Source organism: Jatropha curcas, chromosome 8, assembly GCF_041381405.1.
Source record: "Jatropha curcas cultivar XTBG-Jc1 chromosome 8, XTBG_Jcur_1.0, whole genome shotgun sequence".
NCBI classification, from domain to species: Eukaryota; Viridiplantae; Streptophyta; class Magnoliopsida; order Malpighiales; family Euphorbiaceae; genus Jatropha; species Jatropha curcas.
This window is the reverse complement of record NC_143158.1, coordinates 8,122,659-8,143,090: the sequence shown is the minus strand read 5'-3', so window position 1 is coordinate 8,143,090 and position 20,432 is coordinate 8,122,659. Positions and strand designations below refer to the sequence as shown.

At 33.3% G+C, this 20,432-nt stretch overlaps 2 protein-coding genes across 6 annotated transcripts; both read left to right on the top strand.

The window, feature by feature from the left end:
* Positions 1-325: 325 nt before the first annotated feature.
* PEX3-1 (peroxin 3-1) lies at positions 326-7,832 on the top strand. Of its 3 annotated transcripts, none has more exons than XM_020679378.3 (7): positions 326-451; positions 1,189-1,350; positions 1,479-1,678; positions 1,805-1,935; positions 6,052-6,182; positions 6,535-6,762; positions 7,341-7,832. In XM_020679378.3, the coding sequence occupies exons 3-7, from the start codon at positions 1,480-1,482 to the stop codon at positions 7,582-7,584; spliced, it is 933 nt and encodes a 310-aa protein (XP_020535037.1). In that variant the 5' UTR covers positions 326-451; positions 1,189-1,350; position 1,479; the 3' UTR covers positions 7,585-7,832. The 3 variants fall into 3 exon arrangements, with proteins under 3 accessions (XP_020535037.1, XP_012072550.1, XP_012072551.1); XM_012217160.4 differs by having other exon boundaries at positions 346-726; XM_012217161.4 differs by lacking the exon at positions 326-451 and adding an exon at positions 698-726 and having other exon boundaries at positions 6,055-6,182.
* Positions 7,833-9,513: 1,681 nt separating this feature from the next.
* MOS4 (modifier of snc1,4) lies at positions 9,514-19,914 on the top strand. Of its 3 annotated transcripts, none has more exons than XR_001046868.4 (8): positions 9,514-9,848; positions 9,937-10,115; positions 10,485-10,568; positions 15,456-15,525; positions 15,616-15,749; positions 15,830-15,889; positions 17,635-17,820; positions 19,522-19,914. XR_001046868.4 is itself a non-coding variant. In XM_012217162.4 (7 exons), exons 1-6 carry the CDS (start codon positions 9,603-9,605, stop codon positions 15,876-15,878), a joined length of 762 nt encoding a protein of 253 aa, XP_012072552.1. In that variant the 5' UTR covers positions 9,515-9,602; the 3' UTR covers positions 15,879-15,889; positions 19,522-19,914. The 3 variants fall into 3 exon arrangements, 1 of the variants encoding a protein (XP_012072552.1); XR_001046867.4 differs by having other exon boundaries at positions 17,625-17,820; XM_012217162.4 differs by lacking the exon at positions 17,635-17,820 and having other exon boundaries at positions 9,515-9,848.
* The last annotated feature ends 518 nt before the right edge of the window (positions 19,915-20,432 follow it).

The window sequence follows — 20,432 nt, the reverse complement described above, 5'->3', positions numbered from 1 at the left end:
TAAATATATAAATATACAGACGTGAGTGTTATAGTCTAATAATTATAGCTACGTAATTTTTTGTGTAATTTATTTCAATTTCATCAAACTTGTTTTGGATTTAGTCATAAAGAATTCCATAGAATTGATATTTTGAAATTAAATTCTTTTTTTTTTTTCAAAATAAACACGTGAAATATATAATTCAATTGATTTTTATCAATTTTTTTAAAATTCATTTAAAATCTAAAAAAAAAAAAAAAACTATAACATTTTTTCGTTAAAAAAATAAATACTAGAAAAATTGAAATAGTGATACGATCGTAGAAATATCAAAATACATTGGTGTCGTCGTCGTCGTCTTCTGTTTTATGACTTTTTGTTGGACACAGCAGCACTGAAGAGTAAAGGGTAGGGGTAAAGCCATTGGATGCTGTGAAAACTACAGAGGCACTTACTCACTGCAAATATTGTTAGTACCCATCAATTTTATCTAAATCCTCGAAGTTGCTGTAATTCACTTTTCTCATCAATACTCCCTAAACCCTCATTCCATAAACGCATCTCCTCTCTCTTTGTACTATTTCATTGCCTGCGGGCAGGTTTTCCTTGTACTGTCCATGACGAAGGCCCGTTCACTTCATTAACGACCTTCTTCTATATAGCGTTAAGGGATTTGCATGGTTTAAAGTCTTACACATGGAGTTCTGGGGATTTCAGTAGCTTCAAAAATATGCTTTCTCTAAGGTTATTATTTGTTTTTTCTGCTTTGGTAGTCTCCTTTCTTCTGGGTATCTATTGAATTCTTTTGTTTTTGCTTTAATTGTTTGTTTCTTCATTTTGTGTTATCATTGCTTGCCAATTTTATATATAGGTTTTTAGCTTAGAGCAGCACTTTTTATGCTTCCCCTTTGGTTTTTTTTTTTTTTTTTTTCTTTGGCTCATCGCACTAATTTATTTGTTTCCTGTTTCAATCTTTGCTAGAAATAGTATTTTTATTCTTCTATTGCATTGTAACTCTGTGGGTGCATTATACTTCTTTGTTTTATGCTAAAAATATTCATCTTTAAGTTTGCACTGACGATCTTCTGATTATATGGTTATTTTTTTGCTTCAACTGTTTGCTTTGATCTGGGTTTTTTGTAATGAACAGCTGTCCCTGGTTCTTTAATTGCTGTTTGTTGATTTGCTTCTCTTTTGGCAATGTAGGGATTTTTGGAGGAGACATAGGAGAAAAATTCTTATTACGGCAGGTGTTTTTGGAAGTGGGTATTACCTGTATAAATTATATAATGCGCAAAAACGTAACCTTGCTGATTTGGAGAGACAACTTGCAGATGAACGGGAACATGATGAGCACATTAAGGCTCAGTTATGAGAAATTCTAGTCTCTTCTTCTTTGCCCTTTCTTTCTGTTTTGGAGGGTGTGGGTGTGTGATGAATTATGATTTTTCTCTGTTATAAGAATTTCCTAATTTGGTTCTTTTCCTGATTGATAGGATGCAAGTGCACTTTGAGAACATTCAAAGAATAGCTGATACAACAACATTGCCTCATGCAATGCAGTATTTAAGCAGCCGGATAGCAGAGGAGTTGGACCTTTCACAACTTACAGAGAGGCTAAAGAAAGGGAAGGGTCAGCCCAACACTTTGACACACTCAGAGAAACTTGAGCTATGGGACCGACTCAAAATCTTAAGTATACAGCTGCAAGTTTTTCCCTTTATACTTTTGATATCTTTATCTCTCCGTGTGCGTAATAAATTTTCAGTGGTAATGTACAAGTTATAGGTTATTTAGAATTTCATGTTTGTGGCTGCTGCAGGTTTTACAAGAACGGCGGTCTCTGTGTGGTCAATGACAATGCTTAGCTTGTATATCAGAACTCAGTTAAATATTCTGGGAAGACATTTGTATATTGACACTGCACGTGGTCTTGAAAGCTCACATTTACTTGTAAGAATCATTTCATTTTCATTCCCTTGTCTAAAATATTTGCTCACACTCAGCTAATTCTCGTACTGTTAGATGGGTTTCATTGCCAATTTTTCTGAACTTTCCTCTCTGTAATGATTTAATTTCTCATAGAAGCTTTCTTATAACTAGTCTGATATTACATTTCTTAGAATTCCTGTGCTTAGGAATATCTGATTCTGAGTCCCTAGGAACTATCATTCAGTGACATTTTACGATTAGACTATTAGTTTATCACCTGAGTGGTACCATTATCTGATGTGGTCTCTTTGAATTGCTAGTTGCCTAAGCTACTTTTGCTTCATGCAGTAAGAAAGTATCTTTAATATATTTTTTGCTGCATGATGTAGAACATTATTCCAGGAAGATAGTCTGGTTCCAATGGCAGACTTGCAAATATGTAAACTTGCATTTAATTGTTCCCGTCATGGTTACTGAATACTGGTAGAGTCATAGTTACCATACTTCAGTTGAGTATTTGGATTTATGTAGATCAATTTGGTTTATCACAGAATGATCAATTTATTATGAATTGTTTCAAGACTGTCAAGTTATCTAACAAAATATTTGGAGGACTTTCCCTTAGAAACTGTCTGTTAAGGAGAGAGTCCAAGATCTTATTATCCAGTTAAGTTACCAATAACCAATGTGGAATGTTGGAGTTGTAATTTTCTACCTTGTTTTCACTATACATGTAATTTGCAGTTGACCAAGTTACAAATGGTCCTCTCATTAATCTAGCAACCAGATTAATTGGACAACTCACCTCTAAATGTTAATTGTTAGGGGGAAGAAGACCTAATAATGTTTCAGTTATCCACATCAAATTCCCTAACCTATTTGGAAATTAAAACCAACGTGGTATGACTTTATTTGAAGCTCTGGTGTTGTTTCCTGGAGATTGATCTATCTGCTATCACTTCAAAAAAATTACTCCACCAGAGGTCAGTAAGGGGGGAAGGTTTAGCATGAAGCTTATTTATGATATGGTGAATTTAACAGCTAATGTCTTTGCTCATGGAGACAGGAACATGGTCACTAATGTTATGCTTGCAAAATATATAACTAGGTTTTGTTAAAAGCAGAGAGGTATACTTGTAAGGGAAGACTATGAAGAGAATCCTTTTGAGGTGCATACTGTAAATGTTTGCTAAATGGTGGAGGTTCGAGATTTTAGAATTTTTTTTCTTTCAACAGTCGCAGGGAACAGTAGTTGGAGCTGCCTTGTGGTGATATCTAGTGTGGAAATATCAATGCCCTTCTGGTGACTTCAAGTCGTTCTGTGTAACTGGTAAAACACAAGTATGATGATGAGGAAATTTGAATCATGGATTACAGTGAGAAAAGGCATTAATTGAAACTCTGGAGGACTATGAAAGACCTGGTCCATAAGATTTATTAGTTTAATGGGAATGAGCATGGCACTATGAATCAGCACCTATTGAACTGAAGGAATTGCCCATCAGAGTATTGTTAGCTTGAGAAACATTGTTTCCATCCAATCTGATGCTATTTGGGAATCTATTTTTCCTTGTTTGGTGAAGTTTACCATAGGAAGTAGGATCAGCAGAAGGAGCCAATCTAAGCAGGTATTACTTAAAAGAAATTATCTCTTGGGATGTTAAAAACTGGTTTAGCTTGCAAATCTTGCTTATTGAAGCCTATTAGCTGTCTGCATATTTATGACCTCTCTGCATTGCTTAGGGGGTTTAGGAAGATCTGTGGTGTGTCTGCACTTGTGTGATGCAGGAGCAGGACAGGCTTAAGAAGATCTAAGATTGGAATGTTTTGCCCTGGGAGGTGATGGGAATCTGATAGGAAAAGGTTAGAATACTAAATCCTAGCTCCAGAACCTTAAGGGGAAAAAAGTATGAATTTATTAGAAATTAGATTTGACATAAAAGATATAGAGGAGAGCTGTTGAGAATCTATGCAAGAAGGAATCAGATGCGCAGCTCTTGAAGGCAAAAAGAGGATTAAGAATGGATAGGAGGAATACCCTTTTTCTATGGCTTGAAGGGAACAGAACTTGTTGAGAAAGATGGAGGTTTTTATCTGTAATTCTGAAATCACCTTGTTTTCAATTCAACAAGTCTTCACTGCAGAAAGAAAGTGATCTCCAAAGTATCGTAAGAGACTTACTTGCATAACAATTCGTTGCAGGTGAATCTATTAGAAATTTGTAAACTATTAGCTGCAAGCTTGCAATTACCCTACTTTTACAGTGGAGTGATGGTGCAGTACCTTCTTTAAGTAACTTATTCCTAATTTACATGAATTTAGGAAACAAACAACAATATATGTTGAATATTTGACTAATGATTAAAATTCGAAAACATAATCCTAAACTTTATTTGTTGGAAAAATCTTAAAAGTATTCAGCTTGGATAGTTAGAATAACCGTTATGCAGCATGCCTGGTGTCTGTGTGTGTGCTCATGTTCCTGCATTTTAAAATTTAATTTGTATTTTGACCTAGAATTAGGTATAGGTGGTTGGTTTTTGCTCGTTGGCTTGATTGCAGCAAATATAAACACGTTTTCAGCTATATTTTCCTTTTGACATTTTTGTCATTTGATTGATGTTGCATCTGAATAAGGACTACCATGTCACACTGTGTTTGGTGTTGGAGAAGCCTTGTGGCAATGTGTCTGATTTCAAAGTTTAGCGACCTGATGAAGCTGCTTATCCTCTGTGGTTCAGTTTTCCTAGGCATTTCATTTTGTCAATAATACCCTTCATGCGATTGTTTTATTTTGGAGCATCAAGCATACTTGTGGACTGCTTCAGATCAATGGTTGATATGCATTTCCCTAGTCCTTGGATTGATCAACACACACACACACACACACACACACGCGCATATACAGTGAGATAAATAGATGGATATATTCTTTTGCATCTGTTAGAATTCTGGTATCTAACAAACAATGTGAACCAGATACCATACGGTTGTCAAAGTCTCAGTCTTAACATCAACTATAACATTAATGCAAATGTTTTGAATTTTAAGTATGGTAATATTGACTTATTTAGCATTTTTAATATTTGGTGGTGTTCTTCATAGAACACACAAGAGTTTTTGAATTTATGATGAAAATCAGCCAACTGTTCTGGTTGCTGCCATTTCTCTGACAGATGGTTTTGGGGCTATATAGTCCCTGGCTTCTACGCACACCTCCACTTAGCATTGTCGCCTCCCTGGTCCATTGCACACTTTCCATGGCATGAGTGCTTATTAACGGAACTTTGAAGCTTGCTATCACTGAGATTGAGACAAAATAGTTGAGTGATTCAACTAATAATGCAAAAGGAATAGTAAATGAAACAGAAAATTACTAAGTTGCAGCCCCATGGGTATTAAAAAACAGCAAAGTGCTAATTCTTTTTATTTTGGGACTCACCAGACTAGACAGTCATTTAGTTTCTTAAACGAGAACCAGTTGTTATTTTCAACTCCCATGTCTGGAAAACTAATTGGACCTAGGTTATGCTTCTTGTAAGGGCATTCCTTCAGTAGCAGAACTGCTGATACAGATATCAATTGGGAATGGGTTACCGGGTTTGACTTGCCACAACTTATCCATTCATCATGTAGCATTCTCTGTTCTATAATGTTTATCATTGCTTCTTTAAAGTGTCTTATGGACATTAGAAGCTTATCCATAATAAATTGCATGTGTTTTATTAAAAAAAGTTTGAGCAAGGAAGAAATGAGTACATTATGGAGGACAAGAAAAATCCTTCTGAAGTTTAAACAACAGCTAGCAACATGAAATAAACAAAACTAAAATTATATTGTTGTAGGATTTCTTTAGCTAAACTTTTTACTTTGCAACATTTTATTTTTTTGCTTGGCCATGATTGTGTGATTGCTTTAGGTTTTTTGTATGTCAATGTGATGTTTTAAATTTGATGTTGCAAAATCTTGACTTTCTCATAATCACAAAAAAAAGTACATGATGTGTTATGGCTTCTTAATACTTTCTGAGCGCCTCGTCCTCCTTTCACTATGTTCTACCTCCATGTTCATGCCCATAATTTTGTTAATGTTCATTGTATAAATGTTGTCCTTCCTCTCAATTCTTCTTTCTTTTAGCAGGAGGATGTTGATCTCATTGAAAGGGATGACCAGAAAAAGTTTTTGGCAAGTTCTGATTTTCTCGCAAATCATGGCATATTAGTTCTGATTTCTGATATCCAAGCAGCAGCAACAGAGGTTCTCAAGGGGTAACTAATCTCTTTCTCGTTTGTTTGAGAATTCAGTGTGGGTTAACTAATCTCTTTCTCCTTTAAATCACAAAGGAATATGTGATAGATGAACATAATATTGATATTTTTAGAAGAAAAGAATTATCAATTCTCCGAAAAGTGAAAATATTGACTACTTTTGGTGTTTGTTGGCATTTTATTGATGACATATGGAGACCATGGAATCCACACTTAGAGCACTAGGATTTCTGTTGCTAAAGACATGTTAGAACGACCTCTGAACTGTTACCCTAAATTTTATGATAAGAAAAAAAGGAATGGATTCACTATTTCTGGTTTATTAATTTTCTTACAAGCTTAATCTATGCAGAAAACAATTGGGGGATATCTTCAACACCGTGACCCTTCATGAAACCATTATGCAGATACTTGACTTGTTCATGAGCAGGGGAAGTCCACATCACTGGACAGACTACCTGATGCCTGAAGATGCTAGGCTCTACAAACTAGCCACAGGTTCCAGCAGTGATGACAGAATAACTACTGATACTACAAAATTTGAACTGCTTATGGAAGAGGCACGAGGAGTGCTATCCAGGTATGTTTATAATTCCAGTCAAGGAAAAGGATATGTTCGTATCTAGGGTGCAACTGTTTTGCAAATGTCTCTTTGAAAGCTTAAATAACATTAGAAATATGGATCCATTGCATGAAGTGCTAGTCTAGAAGGGCTCAGGCATTGGTTTCATCTCTCAATAGCTGACATCAAGCCAGCTGACCCCTTTGTCCAGTTTGTTGTGATAATCAGGGAAAAAGGACCGCAAATAAGCACTGTACTATTTATGAACTTATTTTATTAACAAAAAAGGAAAAAAGGCTTTCTTTTTCTCCAGTGACTCTTATGGATATTTAATGGATTTATGCTTGTTATTTTGCAAAATTGTTATCTAAGGAATTCCCTGTGCTTTCTTGCTGCCTATTCCCTCAAAACTTAAAAGAGTTCTGATGTCATCATTCCTCAAAACGTTTTCAGTAAATGCTTTGAAATTATTGCCCTTTTTTTTTTTTTTTTTTTTAAATGGTTAAAAGCTGAACTGGTGAACATCACTTAAAAAAAAAAAATTTTACATTGTACCCATTTAATTAAAATAGAAATGCCATTTTCTCTCCTTGCAGTGCTGAATTTGGTAGGGTTTTGGAAATATCATTGAAGGTAATAGTGGACACGTTGCTGGCGGAGTCCTCTGGAGACAGTATAGTGTCAGAGATGCCCCTGGCGCTTCTTTTGCCACGAGTTGCACGAATGGGTCCAATTCTGTTCGATGAATCAAGTCAAAATCGGTTTATCCAAATCATTGGGAGTTTATCAGAAGTTGAATTTTTCTTTACTCTCCTTTATGCGAATATGCCAACTTCATAGATTAGTGAGCATGGATTTTATCATAGACATTTTCATTTTGATGATTCTCATACATGGTCACCAATGTAAAGAATGTGTATGGTACTAGGTTTGGGTTCACAAATTTCAACTAGATAAAACTAGTAAAAAAAAGGTTTCATTAAGTTGTAATTCTTTACTAAATAGTAGTGCTTGGTTGATTTATAGGCACTTGCATCATCGAAAATATTAACTTTTGAATCAATAACAGAATAAAGAGTTATCTTTGAGTGTTTTGTTTGCCATTTTTATTTGTTTTCTTTGTGATAGCTATCTACTGTACTGAAGCATCCATGACTGATTGGAGCTTCTTTAAACTGCCTCGTCTTTGTTCTCATGCATGTATATTAAGCTGTGTGGATGACCCCCATATATTGAGTCTAAAGAGTGTTATGCCAAACCCAGTAGATTCAATAAGATAAAATGAATAGATACTACTGAGAAAATAATAGGGCATAGAAGATCTTTAATATGGTTCGACAAATTGTCTACTCTCACAGATAGTAGGGGTATGTACTTGTTTCATCCTGAAAGTAATTGTGGGACGAGATTAATTTCTTTAGACTAATTCTTTAATTAAAATCTACCGTATTGAAAAAATATAAAGGAAAAACAATATGCAATTTCAAGATATAGAATGAATCAATTAATTAAATATATTTTTCAATATAGATTTTTCTTTGTTATTCTATTGTACACCTTATGTGTTAAAAGTAAATCTTTTTGAATAAATGTTTTCTATTAAAAAAAAATAGAAAGGTTAATCAATATAATAAAAAAACGTTAACAATAGTTAATCTGATTACTGAATTATTGGTTATATTTATTTTTCATATGATATGCAAGATTAAATCAAGTATAAAATTTAAATCAGCTTAGTCAATAATAATAAAACAATAGTGATAAAAAATTCATAAGATGCATGAAAAAAAGCCAAATTGTATATAGTTTTTGCATTATTTTATTTTATTATATTTCATGCTCTTATTAACTAGAAAGTGACGATTGTACACAAAGATTTAGCCTAAAAAAAAAAAAAAGAAAAAAAGAAAGTAACTACTAACAAATTTTCTATTATGACTTTAGGAGTGGATCATCAATGATCGAGTTAATTATGGTTTTTTTTTTAACTCAAATTTGCATAAACTAATTTTGTTTGGTTGTAATTGATGAATAAAATAATTTTTTATGAAAATATAATTCAATAAAATTGTGATCAATCTTGATTGATTTCCACTTGATCCATTTCGTCATGTTCTACAGACCTGAATTCTCATCTCGTTTCAGTCTGAACCATTCCGTCATGTCCTATAAACTTGAATTCTCATCTTTGTTTCAGTCCCAAAAAATGGGATAAGTTGAGATAAGACAGCATATATATTAGGACGGGATTGAGACATTATTTCTTATATCTGGATATTTTGGGATTGGACTCGAAATTATGAAATTCCCATGAAAAGTGAAAATAGAATAATGTATACAAATATCACAATTTTCTCTTCACTTATGTCCACTCAAAAACCTCACCGTTATTGTATACCCCTCAAATTAACACTAAAGAACCCCTTAAATAAACACTAAAGAATTAGTGTTAGCTTATAGCTCCAATAATTAAATTTTAGATATTTAGTTAATAAGGGATTATTTATTTTATATTTAGAGTTTATTAACCTCGTAAAAATAATTATTAATAAAATTATTTTTTTTTTAAATTAATATTTTTTATCATCATTTAATTTATTTGTATTAAATATTATTTTAAAATTTTAATTAATGTTTTTATTTATGTAAACATTAAAATAAAACAAATATATTCATCTTCAATTAAAAAAGACACCAACATTCAGCTAGCCCGCTACTATTATCAGCTAGTAGCCTTGTACTAACCACTGAAACAAATTGACCATAGTTTTTTTTTTTTTTTTTTTTTCGTTTATTATTTTTATCCCTAGCCAACAACGTTCTGCTGCTAGCAACTGTAACAGAGCAATCAATTAACAATGACTACAACCGGCAACAGCAGCGATATCCTTATGCTGGAGGCACCGCCGGAACCCTCGCGGCCATGGTCGAACTCTTTCAATGCAGAAATCGTCGATGCATTGCCTTACATCGACGACGATTATGGACATCCATCCGTCAAGGCAGAGGTTGATCGGCTAGTTGAGGAAGAGATGCGTAGAAGCCACAAGAAACCTGCTGATTTTTTGAAGGACTTGCCTCCTCTCCAAAAGTTCAGTTTCGAGGTTAACTTTTTGACGAGTTCTTGGATTTTTAGGGTTTTCGCGGTATTTTTAGTTTATCAATTTAATGCTTGTTGGATTTCAATTACAGAATTATCCAATGCTTGCTAAAGAGTATGAGCGTGTTAGAGCTGGAAAGCCTCCAAGTACTCTTGATTTTTCTAGATATTCTCACTTGGATTTGCCACCCGCCAATAAGATGAATGAAGAAACTGCTTGGAAGCAAGCACTTCAGAAAGCAGAATGCTTGTTGCAACATCAAGTGATCAGGTGCTTTTTATGTTGCTACAAATTGCTTTCGAGAATTGGGAAATTTAAGGAATGATAAATTGTCAATTGGAAGTGGATATAATTAAGAAACAGCCAATTGTTATTTAGTTATAAGGATAGAGAGCTTGCTAAATAGGTTTTCTCATACCTTTTGGAGACGTTTGATAGGCTATATTGTTAGGGTGAGCTGCTCATTAAGGCTTTACCGTTACCATACAGTTTTTGATTTTCCTGAGTTACATTAATCTTTGCCTAGATGATATCACAAAGTATAATCCAATTTCTAACCATCCAAATTATTGCTTAATGCATAGATTTGATAATATCAATATCCTTGCATTTCTGATGAATTTATTGACTTATTTGCAGGCTGGAAAATTTGGACCTGATATCAAAATATGGTCCAAATGTGTGGATACAACACAATCAGCAATTGGAAGCAATGTTATCCAGGTACATTTGAAAATTTCCTTTTGATGTATAAGCTCTTTAGAAAGAAAAACTTTTGTTTCTTTCCCTCTGTTTCTTTTAGTTATATATATTTTATTATTTGTTGTTACATATTGTTTTAGACTTTGAAAATAGTGATTAGGCTGAAACACATGTTATTTGCACGATCATGTTTAATGTTTTATTTGGGGCAATTTTTATTTGTACAAATTTGCTTCGACCATCCTTATCTAGTCTATTTGGAATTTAGGATCATGTATTGCCTCACTAAATGTAATGCATAGGTTGACTTTAGGCCACAGGAAAATGAGATACTTTCATTGAGGCTTGGATCTCATAACATAGGCTCCTTGGTTATTTTTCTTTCTGAAATGGTAAAATGTTTCTAAGGAATACCAAAAATAGCAAGTCAGAACTACTGTTTTTAATAGTACAATCCCATTTTGGGTTTAATGTTGATAGTAATTGTTAAGTCCAGATTGTTAATGACTATTGAGATGTTATGTTATTAGTTTCACAAATATCCATATGATTTATATAATATAATCCTAACATTAGCATAGCTCTAAAAGCACAGGACAATCAATTGAATCCTTACATCATCACTCTAGCCTCCATTCTAATGTAGGATATCTGTTTCTTTTAACTCTGACAAGGGAAACTTACAGTCCAGTCCCTATGGTTTTGGAAACACAACTAGTTCGTCCTTCTGCTTTTGAAAATAGACTAATTTTTCCTATGTTTTGGTTCCGTTCTACAACTAGGTCCTTTCGTCCAATTCTTATATATTTTCTGTTAATGCCTTATGAAATGATGAAAATATCCATTTTATCTCTTCTCACTTTTGGTATATTTTTTTAAAAAACAAGGACGGGCTAGTTGTATTTCTCAAATCATATGGATTGTGTTGTAATTTTTCCGATATTAAAATTTTAATATTTCTGCTTTGACCTCTTTTTTTCTTGTTGACTTAACGAAAAAGATATAAAAATTGGATGTAAAGACTTAGTAGTATAACGGAAGCAAAACATAGGAAATAATTAGTATATTTTTAAAAACACAGTGACGAACTTATTGTATTTCGCAAATTACAGAGACTATACTGTAATTTTCCCCTCTTATAATTGTAATGCTAAATTGTGTAAAATGAACCCTCAATTCATAGTTAGAGAAAGGTAATAATGAGCATCAATATTATGTTCAAGCACATTACCAAAGAGGGAGAGGGAATATATTCAGAATTAGTGTTCTATATGACCATTTTGGAGGGTATTTGTAAAGATAGTTTTGCAATAGTCTTCACTATGTCTAGTAGCTTTTGCCAAATAAGTGTAGTTAAGTATTACGATCCCAAATTTGGATCTAGTTATGGGTCTTTGAATTAGGGGATCAAGTTTGAGATAAGGTGTTGTAGAAGGATTTTTCTTCCTTCTTCTTATGGTAACAAACTTAGAGAGAATCTGCAATCTCTTAGAGCTCGTGAAGAGAGAACTATACTATCTCTGAGTTTTAGGAACTCAAAACCTTTTCTTAATGTTTTGCTTACATTTTTCCTGATATCACAACCTTTTAAACAACTAAATGCAAAGCTAAAACTATCCACTATGCACCATACTAACTACACACTAATAACTACACACTACAGTTAATAACTTGCTTCACCACCCCACTATTACCCACTAACAATGAAAAGGCACTTGTCCTCAATTGCAAAAGATGGATGAAATGCAAGCTTCAACTCGTAAAATGTGATGCAAATAAAATCCTTATCACCCACTATTATTGCTGCAAATAAAGAGCTGTTTATTGTGCTTCCATATTTAATTAAAATTCCTGGATCAAATGGCTCCTCGAATGTGTCCTCTACGGGATTCTCGAATTGCTTCTCCCCAATCCCTTCTCATCTAGAGGCTGCCAAATCACAAGCGGGCCCTCTAGTTGTGCTAACAATTGCTGTTGTTTGATTATTTTTTTTCTTTTGCTTTGCTGTCTTCTAGACACAACTATTTAAGACTTAAAATGGTTGCTGAAAAACTATTGGCTTTGTGACAGTACTAGACTCCTTCAATTTTGCCAACTTTCCTAAATTATTACTCCTTATAGGTTGCTTGAGAAAATCCAATTTTGTGAATTTTGAAACAATGGTACTGCCCCTAGGAGATTCTAGATCAGCTGAACCTACTGGATATTTTGCTTTTGGTGCTTGACTATGATTGCTCCCTTCCATTGTTGATGTTTGTTTTGAATCAGAAAAAAACACGGGTGAGGGCATCTAATTTAGATTTTAGTACTTCATGTTGGACTTTGTTGGCAGCTTGTTCCTCTAGGAATAATGTCAGAATTTTATCAAGTTGCTGTTGAATAGAGTTGCCCATAACTTTTGGCTCTGATACCAAATGTTATGGTCCCAAGTTTGGATCTAGTTATGTTTGAATTAGGGGATTAGGTTTGAGATAGGGTGTCGTAGAAGGAGTTTTCTTCCTTCTACATATGGTAATAGACTTAGAGAGAATCTGCAATCTCTTAGAGCTCGTTAAGAGAGAACTCTACAATCTCTGAGTTTTAGGAACTCAAAACCTTTTCTTAAAATTCTGCTTACACTTTTCCTGATATCACAGCCTTTTAAACAACTAAATGTAAAGCTAAAACTACCTACTATCCACTACAATAACTACTCACTAATAACTACTCACTAATAACTACCCATTAGAATAAATAACTTGCTTAACCGCCCCAGTAATACCCATTAACAATGAAATTGATGATAACAAGGTAAAACCTGAATAATTAAATAAAACTACCTTAAATACAATAGTAAGGGTTTGTTTGACAATATTAGCTATTTTAGTAACTTTTAATTGTTTTGGTAGCTGTTTATATAGCAGTTCAAATTAGAAGTGTTTGGTAAAAATAGCTGTTTAAGTTAAAATGACAAAAAAGGACAATAGTTGTTTAATTAGCTGAATTCAGAGGAAAAAACAATGGGTATAATTGTCAAAAAAATTTAATTAAAAGCTAAACACTAAAAGTTAGAGTATTTGACGTTTTATAAAAAGCTCTTTCAAACTTTAATTGCTATGCTATAATTAATAAAAATAGAGTTTTGACTTGGTCAAAACACTAAAAGCTAGCCCAAAAGCTGTTGCCGAACAAGGGCTAAAATTACTCTAAATACAGCTCCATAACGTCAAGGATTCGTTTGTTTAGGTTGAATTCTGGATGCTAAATCTGAATTAACAACTTATTGAACTGAATGATTAAAGTGGTATGAAAAGCTTATTGCTGAACGATTAAGATTGTTTGATAATTGAGATGTCTGAATCATCTGGATAAGTCCATTTTTACATATTTACCCTTCTAATAGTTAATAATATAATTGATGTATCATATTATATACAATATTATGCCAAACATAGAAGTTTACCTTAATATTCAACTATAAACATAATATAATTGTAATGATGCATAATATATATTATTTATAAAATATATATGATTATCGTGATATTTTTTCTCCTTATCACCAATACCTAGCACCCAAAACTCTATCAACTTATCACCTATCACAGTTTCCAATTGCACCACAACCACTGCCTCCATTTCCTATCTCCTTATCTCTGTGTGGAAAAAATATAATGTATACCTCATAGTTTGCTTCCAAAAAGTGTTTCACAATCTATTCCCTTCAAAATCAAAAGAAGTTAAAGAATTATATGAAAGTTTTATGATCTTCCATTCAAAGTCACAATCGATTCCCTTCAAAATGCTTCAAACCCATAAGCAAAAACTCCCAATTCACAATTAACAACATAAAAAAACAGCAAGGCTTATCAACGGCACGTCTTGTTGTTGGTTTTACTGATGGCAAGGCTTGATGGTGGCATCATCGACAGCAAGTTTGATATGGCAGGATGACTGAAGATGGCTGGAAAGATGGTGAATGATTATAGATAGGGAAAATGAGATTCAAGAGTGATTTTAGGGCCGAAGGTATCAGTTGATGATTTTAATATTAGAGGTCATCATTTCTGTCTTTTGGTCTAATAAGCTAAGTAGATGAGCAAATTAGCTAGAAAATACTAGCTTTTTGAATCTGACATTTTTGTTTTTTGTAATCAGATGAGCAGCTTATTTAAAAAGAAAAAACAAATAAGCTTATTTTATTTTTTGTTCTGAATGAATAAGTTAAGGGGATAATAAGCTGCCATTCAGCTCAAAGAAACAAAGCCTAAGTCATTGTAATACTTTTATTCATGTAACTAGATGAAACAGCAATGTTAAAACATTTGAAAACTGATTTCCTAGCTTGTAAGGCATGAATACTATTTTCCCATTGCAAAAACAGTCTCTAATGTTCCTCAGGCACTTGTTTGTCCATGTGATTTATATAGCCTCTGATTTCAGCAACTTCAGTAATGGTACAGTTGGGCTGTGCTAGGCACCTTTGTGTTGTCATATAACTTTACCATGTAGTAATTGGTCTGAGTTGTACTCAAGAACCATCTAGAGAAAATGAGCCAAAAGTGGGACTGTTTTGTTTCAATTTGTTTTTAGCTTTTGGTTTTTGCTTTCCAATAGTCAAAGAAAATCATATCACTGAAATATATTTGTTTTTGTTATTTGATGTGTTGAAGTAGAAAAATAGGTTGTCAATACAAAAGGAAAACCAAGAAAAACTCGTTTTTAAGTTGTTTCATCAACCCATTTTTGAAGATATAATATATTTAGAGTTGGATAACAACAACCAAAATAGAATCTATGTTTGGTTATTGCTACTTTCTCTCTCTTAATCACTTTAGTTATTTCATTAACTATGTATATGTGCTTTGGGGTTTTTCTCCTGAGTTTTGTCAATAAGTTGAGCTTGAAAGATTTTGGTTGCTTTTTCAGAATGCAAAAGTTAGCTCGGGAACAAAATGAAAAAATTGAAGCCGTGAATCGTGAAAGGAAATATCATCAGGTGATGCAGATTTTTAGCTTTCCTTCTCCTATTCTCTTTACATACTTTACTGATGGCCTCATAATTTTTTTTCATTATTTGAATAACCAGCAAAATACTGCATACGAGATGAGTGCTTTGTCCATGCAATGGAAGGAGCTTTGTCAGAAAAATATAGAAATCCAAGCGGCGTGTACCAAAATAGAAATGCAGATCGAAGAATTGAAGAAAGAAGCTGCAGAAAGGTAATATAACTTTTCTATCTGGTTGGTTTCTGTTACAAGCAATTACTAGTTAAATAGCTAACTAGATTCAATATATTCAGAGGCTGGAATTTGGAAGCAAACATAGAGAATGGTTCTGTTATTACATAGAAAACAATAAGGTATGATTCTTTGCTGTGACATTTGATTGGGATTGATTCAATGCACTTCTAATTTTAATTGCCGTTAAATACTAAATAAATATATGAATGAGATCAAACATTGTTCTACTTCAACATTGTTCGAGTTGGATTTGCTCAAATGCGTGAGGAAACTTTTGGAAGTAAAGGAAACTTTTGGAAGTAATTAAGGCATAGTTGTTGTTCTTTATATTCTTCTTGTAGAAACGTTTATCATGTGATGTTGTAGATGGGAACTTTCCCCATTCATGGTGATTAATGGCTGTACATGGGAACTTTCATGTTGTCATGGCTGTCAACATGAAATTGTAGTAGTCTCCTTCAAAGTGTCTATATTTATTCATTCCATCACATGGAGAAGTGCTATGGTTGATTATCCATGTTTTGCTTGTAGAAAGCATAGATAAGTATGGATTATGAAAAGTAATTTTGTTTGGTCAAACAAAATGGTGAGAAACAGTAAAAGATGGTCCAAAATCATCTTGTATTTTAGTATCAGTCTACACCATCAGATTTTATGCAGAACACATTTTGTATGGATTCACTGATATTGTTTCATCTATCAGAAGTTAGTTTGCGTGACCTATGGCATATTCTTTTTCAAAATATTTATCCACAAACTTCCAAGGAAATTAGAGAAAATTAATTTGTAAGTAGACAACTACTAAGCTTCATATTCATTTAGTATTAGCTCTGGTGGCCCCTTTTATGGAGAAATAAAAGAAGACTAGGAAGAGGGGGAAAGAAGCAGGATAAAAAGGGAGGGAGACGAGCAAGAAGAAGAGTAAAAAATGATATTTGGAGGACATGGGAATATGGGGGAGAGAAAGAGAGAATTGAGAAAAGAGTGGGAATTATAAAATAGGGACAAAAGGACTAATAGATTATATACTTGCTTTAGTTTTGAATTTTTGGTAATTAATAATTTTCTGAATCATGCAATTCACCTATGCTTCTGAAAAATTTCAGTTTCTTATGCAATTCAAATCATTTGATGCTTGAATTGCATTCGATCTTTATGTTTTGAATCAAATATTGCACGGTTTTAACAACTATCATCTGTTCCATTAGTTATGTACCAATGTTCCAACAAAAATACTTGTTTAAGAGGGGGGAAAAAAATTATGCAAGCTGTATCTTTGAGTGAAAAATCACTACACCATTCAGTTTGATGGTGTTAAAAAAGTTTTGGTAGTTTTAAGATGTCATCATGCATTAAGGTTTAGATTAAAGTTCTTCTACGTGACTGCTTAGATATTGGTGTGAATCCATAACTTGTTCCAAGAAATCAATTTAGTCACAACTGATTCTTTTTGTGAGTCATGTGGTGTTGAGTTTTATTTCTTTTTAAAATGGAGAATTGGCATTTGAGCAAATTTGTTAAGATTGTTGTAATTATTGGAGTTTATGCTAGTCAAAATACTCAAAACTATGGATAATACACCAATATTCCTAATTCACTTGTGCATTTCCTAGTGCGATCGCTTTTACATGGCTATAAATTAACAATGTACGTAGGAAAGATAATAGTTGCTTGATAAGTATTGATTGCCTTGATGTGAGATTTGATTCTAGGGTATTGCTGGAACTCATATTGCTAGATCAATCATTAATTATCATCCTTGGTTTATACTAGCAAATCTATTCTATGCAATTTGGAATGGATATACAATCTTTGGCCTAGGTGAGAAGATATCATAAAAATGGTTAATTGTAGACCTTCTCAGGTATCTGGCTTCCCTGAATGGATCAGTTTTCAGTTGGATTCATTTTTGGAGCATGCCCACCCCTGCAAAAATAAATGGGAATTATAAGGAGAACAAAAAGGAACTGATGTAAACATGTGTATGGGTGTATGGAGATGAAGCATGCAAAGTGAGGAACTTTAGCCCAGAACCTTACACTAGTTTCTGGTGGGATATTTGATTTTTGGTACTTGAATATTGGTGCATGCTGTATTTTGTAATTTTATTTGCATGTCTGCGTTGTCTCTTTCTTTGTCTTCTAAATTCTTTTCTCATGGCTTGGATTACACAATCAGCCCCCCCCCCCCCCCCCCCCCCCCCTTTTTTCATAACTTTGACCTTCCTTCTTTAATAAGATCTATACTGGAAATTTCAGATCTTGCAACTATTTTGTCTTGTTGAAATCATTATTACAATGTCTAGCTGGATTAAACCTTTCTTATTGGTTGCCGGAGCCGAGACAAAGAAGATAACACTTATAGAACCAATACCCCTTCAAAGACGGCTTTATAGTCAAAGTTGAGACTATTACAAATGAAATGGTAGAGGTGAATTTTGGGTAAGATGTTAAAATCCATGATGTGAAAATGTATATGTGGGCTTACTTGGTTTTGAGCTGACCAATGCTAAAAGGTTAGTATTAACCAATTAGCTAGTTACTACCCTTATATGCACTTTGTGGATTGAGTATTTAATCGATGTGGGATTCTTGACACTCCTCAAGTGCAACTAGGACTTTCTTGACACTCCTCCGCAAGTGCAACTGGAACTTGACTTCTGGTTGACACTTGACATTTGAAATTGAAATTCTCCGTCTGAAATTGAATTGGGCTTTTTGCCCTTAAAATTGAATGGGCCTCGCCATATCTGGACATACAGACGAGAGCCTAAATTGAAACGCAACGGCAATACCGGTGAACTGAAGAATAACTGAACCGGGCTGGACCTGCTCTGATACTAGATTACAAATGAAAGGGTAAAGGTGAATTGGGTGCACTGATACTAGATTACAAATGAAAGGGTAAAGGTGAATTGGGTAAAATGTGAGAACCCATAAGGTGAAAATGCATATGTGGGCTTATTTGGATTTGGGCTAACCAATGCTAAAAGGTTAGTAGCAACCAATTAGCTAGCTAGCTTGCCAACCTTATATGCCTTTTGTGGGTTGGGTATTTAATCAATGTGGGATTGTCAACAGAGACAAAAGTTTTTGAAATGAAAAAACTAATTGATGAACCAGTCAATCTAATAGCTGAAGTTCATGGCTCAGAACTCAGAATAAATGCTTCTATGTAGCTGAAAGTTTTTCATGTCTAAAGGCTAAAAAGTTGAATTTTATGTTCTAAACTTCTAATACTCCTACACTTAAAAGCTTCTGGCTCATATACTAAAATATGATTACAGGAATGACAATGCATGAGATTTGAACTCAAGTACTAGGTAAAGATTCTCTAATACCCCAATTGTACTATGCTTAAAAATATAAAGTTTTACATACAAACCTGAGAACAATTCATATCTATATTGTTTCTTGTGTGCTTTATGAAGTTGCTTAGGCTGTCTGGCTGTAAGGCTTTAAAAACATTGGTAATATAGCATATCTGTTGAGTGTTGAAACCGATTTCACATTTATTTTTCTGCTACAATATGTGCTTTTTTTTTCGAACTGACAGCTTGCTAATAAATATACATTAGCTACAAAATCCATTTCATGAGATTTTGGAATCAAAGTTATTTCAGTATGAACACAGAAATATCATGTGACGAGTTATCCTATTAATTACGGTTTGAGAAATTACATTAATGTTTTTGATATTGCTTTAAAATTTATACTGCATTATCTTATCTAATCATTTGTTGTCTTGACAGGCTTTCTATGCAGATTTGAAAAATAGGAATTCCATTCAGAAAAATATGAAAATACATTTCTATGGTTTCTGGCGGCTCATTGCTCTGGATTTTGCAGACTCATGTTGTGGGTTCTCGCGCGGAAAAACCTTTGTTTCTAGTTTTGTCCTGCTTCTGTTTTTAAGATCAATTATTGTTTAGGCTTAATATTAATGTTGTATTTGATGAGACTTGTTCTGGTTGTATATCTTATGATGAAGAGAATGACTTTATTCGTTCAGCTAGAAAGAGAGAGAATAGATTTGGGTAATTCATCATACGACTTTTGTCTTGTACCTCTTGCTGACTAAAGAAATATGACTGATGAGGCAAAGCTGTCAATTTGAAAGAGGTTCGACTGAACTTCAAACCTAACCTTCTCTGTGTATCGTTTTGGCTTTCATTTAGCATTATATATTTAGCAATTAGACTTTTCAGGCTTTCGATTGGATGGTCGAATGGAATCAGAAGTAACAGAATCGCCATTTCCTGAAATGTAGAACTTATTTTTTACTCATGTTAAAATTTGTATTTCATAAATTTTAAAAAACTTCTTAGATATGATAAATTAATAGGTAGTTAGAAATTCAATTAAGACTTAAGATTACATATTTTGTTGTTTCAAGAAATAGTTATTGTTTTACTTTTAAATTTGAATCAAAGTTATAAATAGTGATTCTATTTTGTCTCTATTTCGTACTGTTTCATGAACCAAATGGAATCTTCATCACTTAAAACTTTTGATAGCCTATAATGCAAATGAATTTGTCAAATTCAATCAGTTAAAACACCTTCTCGAATAATTTGAGTGATTTGAAGAAAAAGTGACTTAATCATCATCATCATCTTATAAATGGCTGAATACATAATCATGAATTTTGTAATTTCATTTT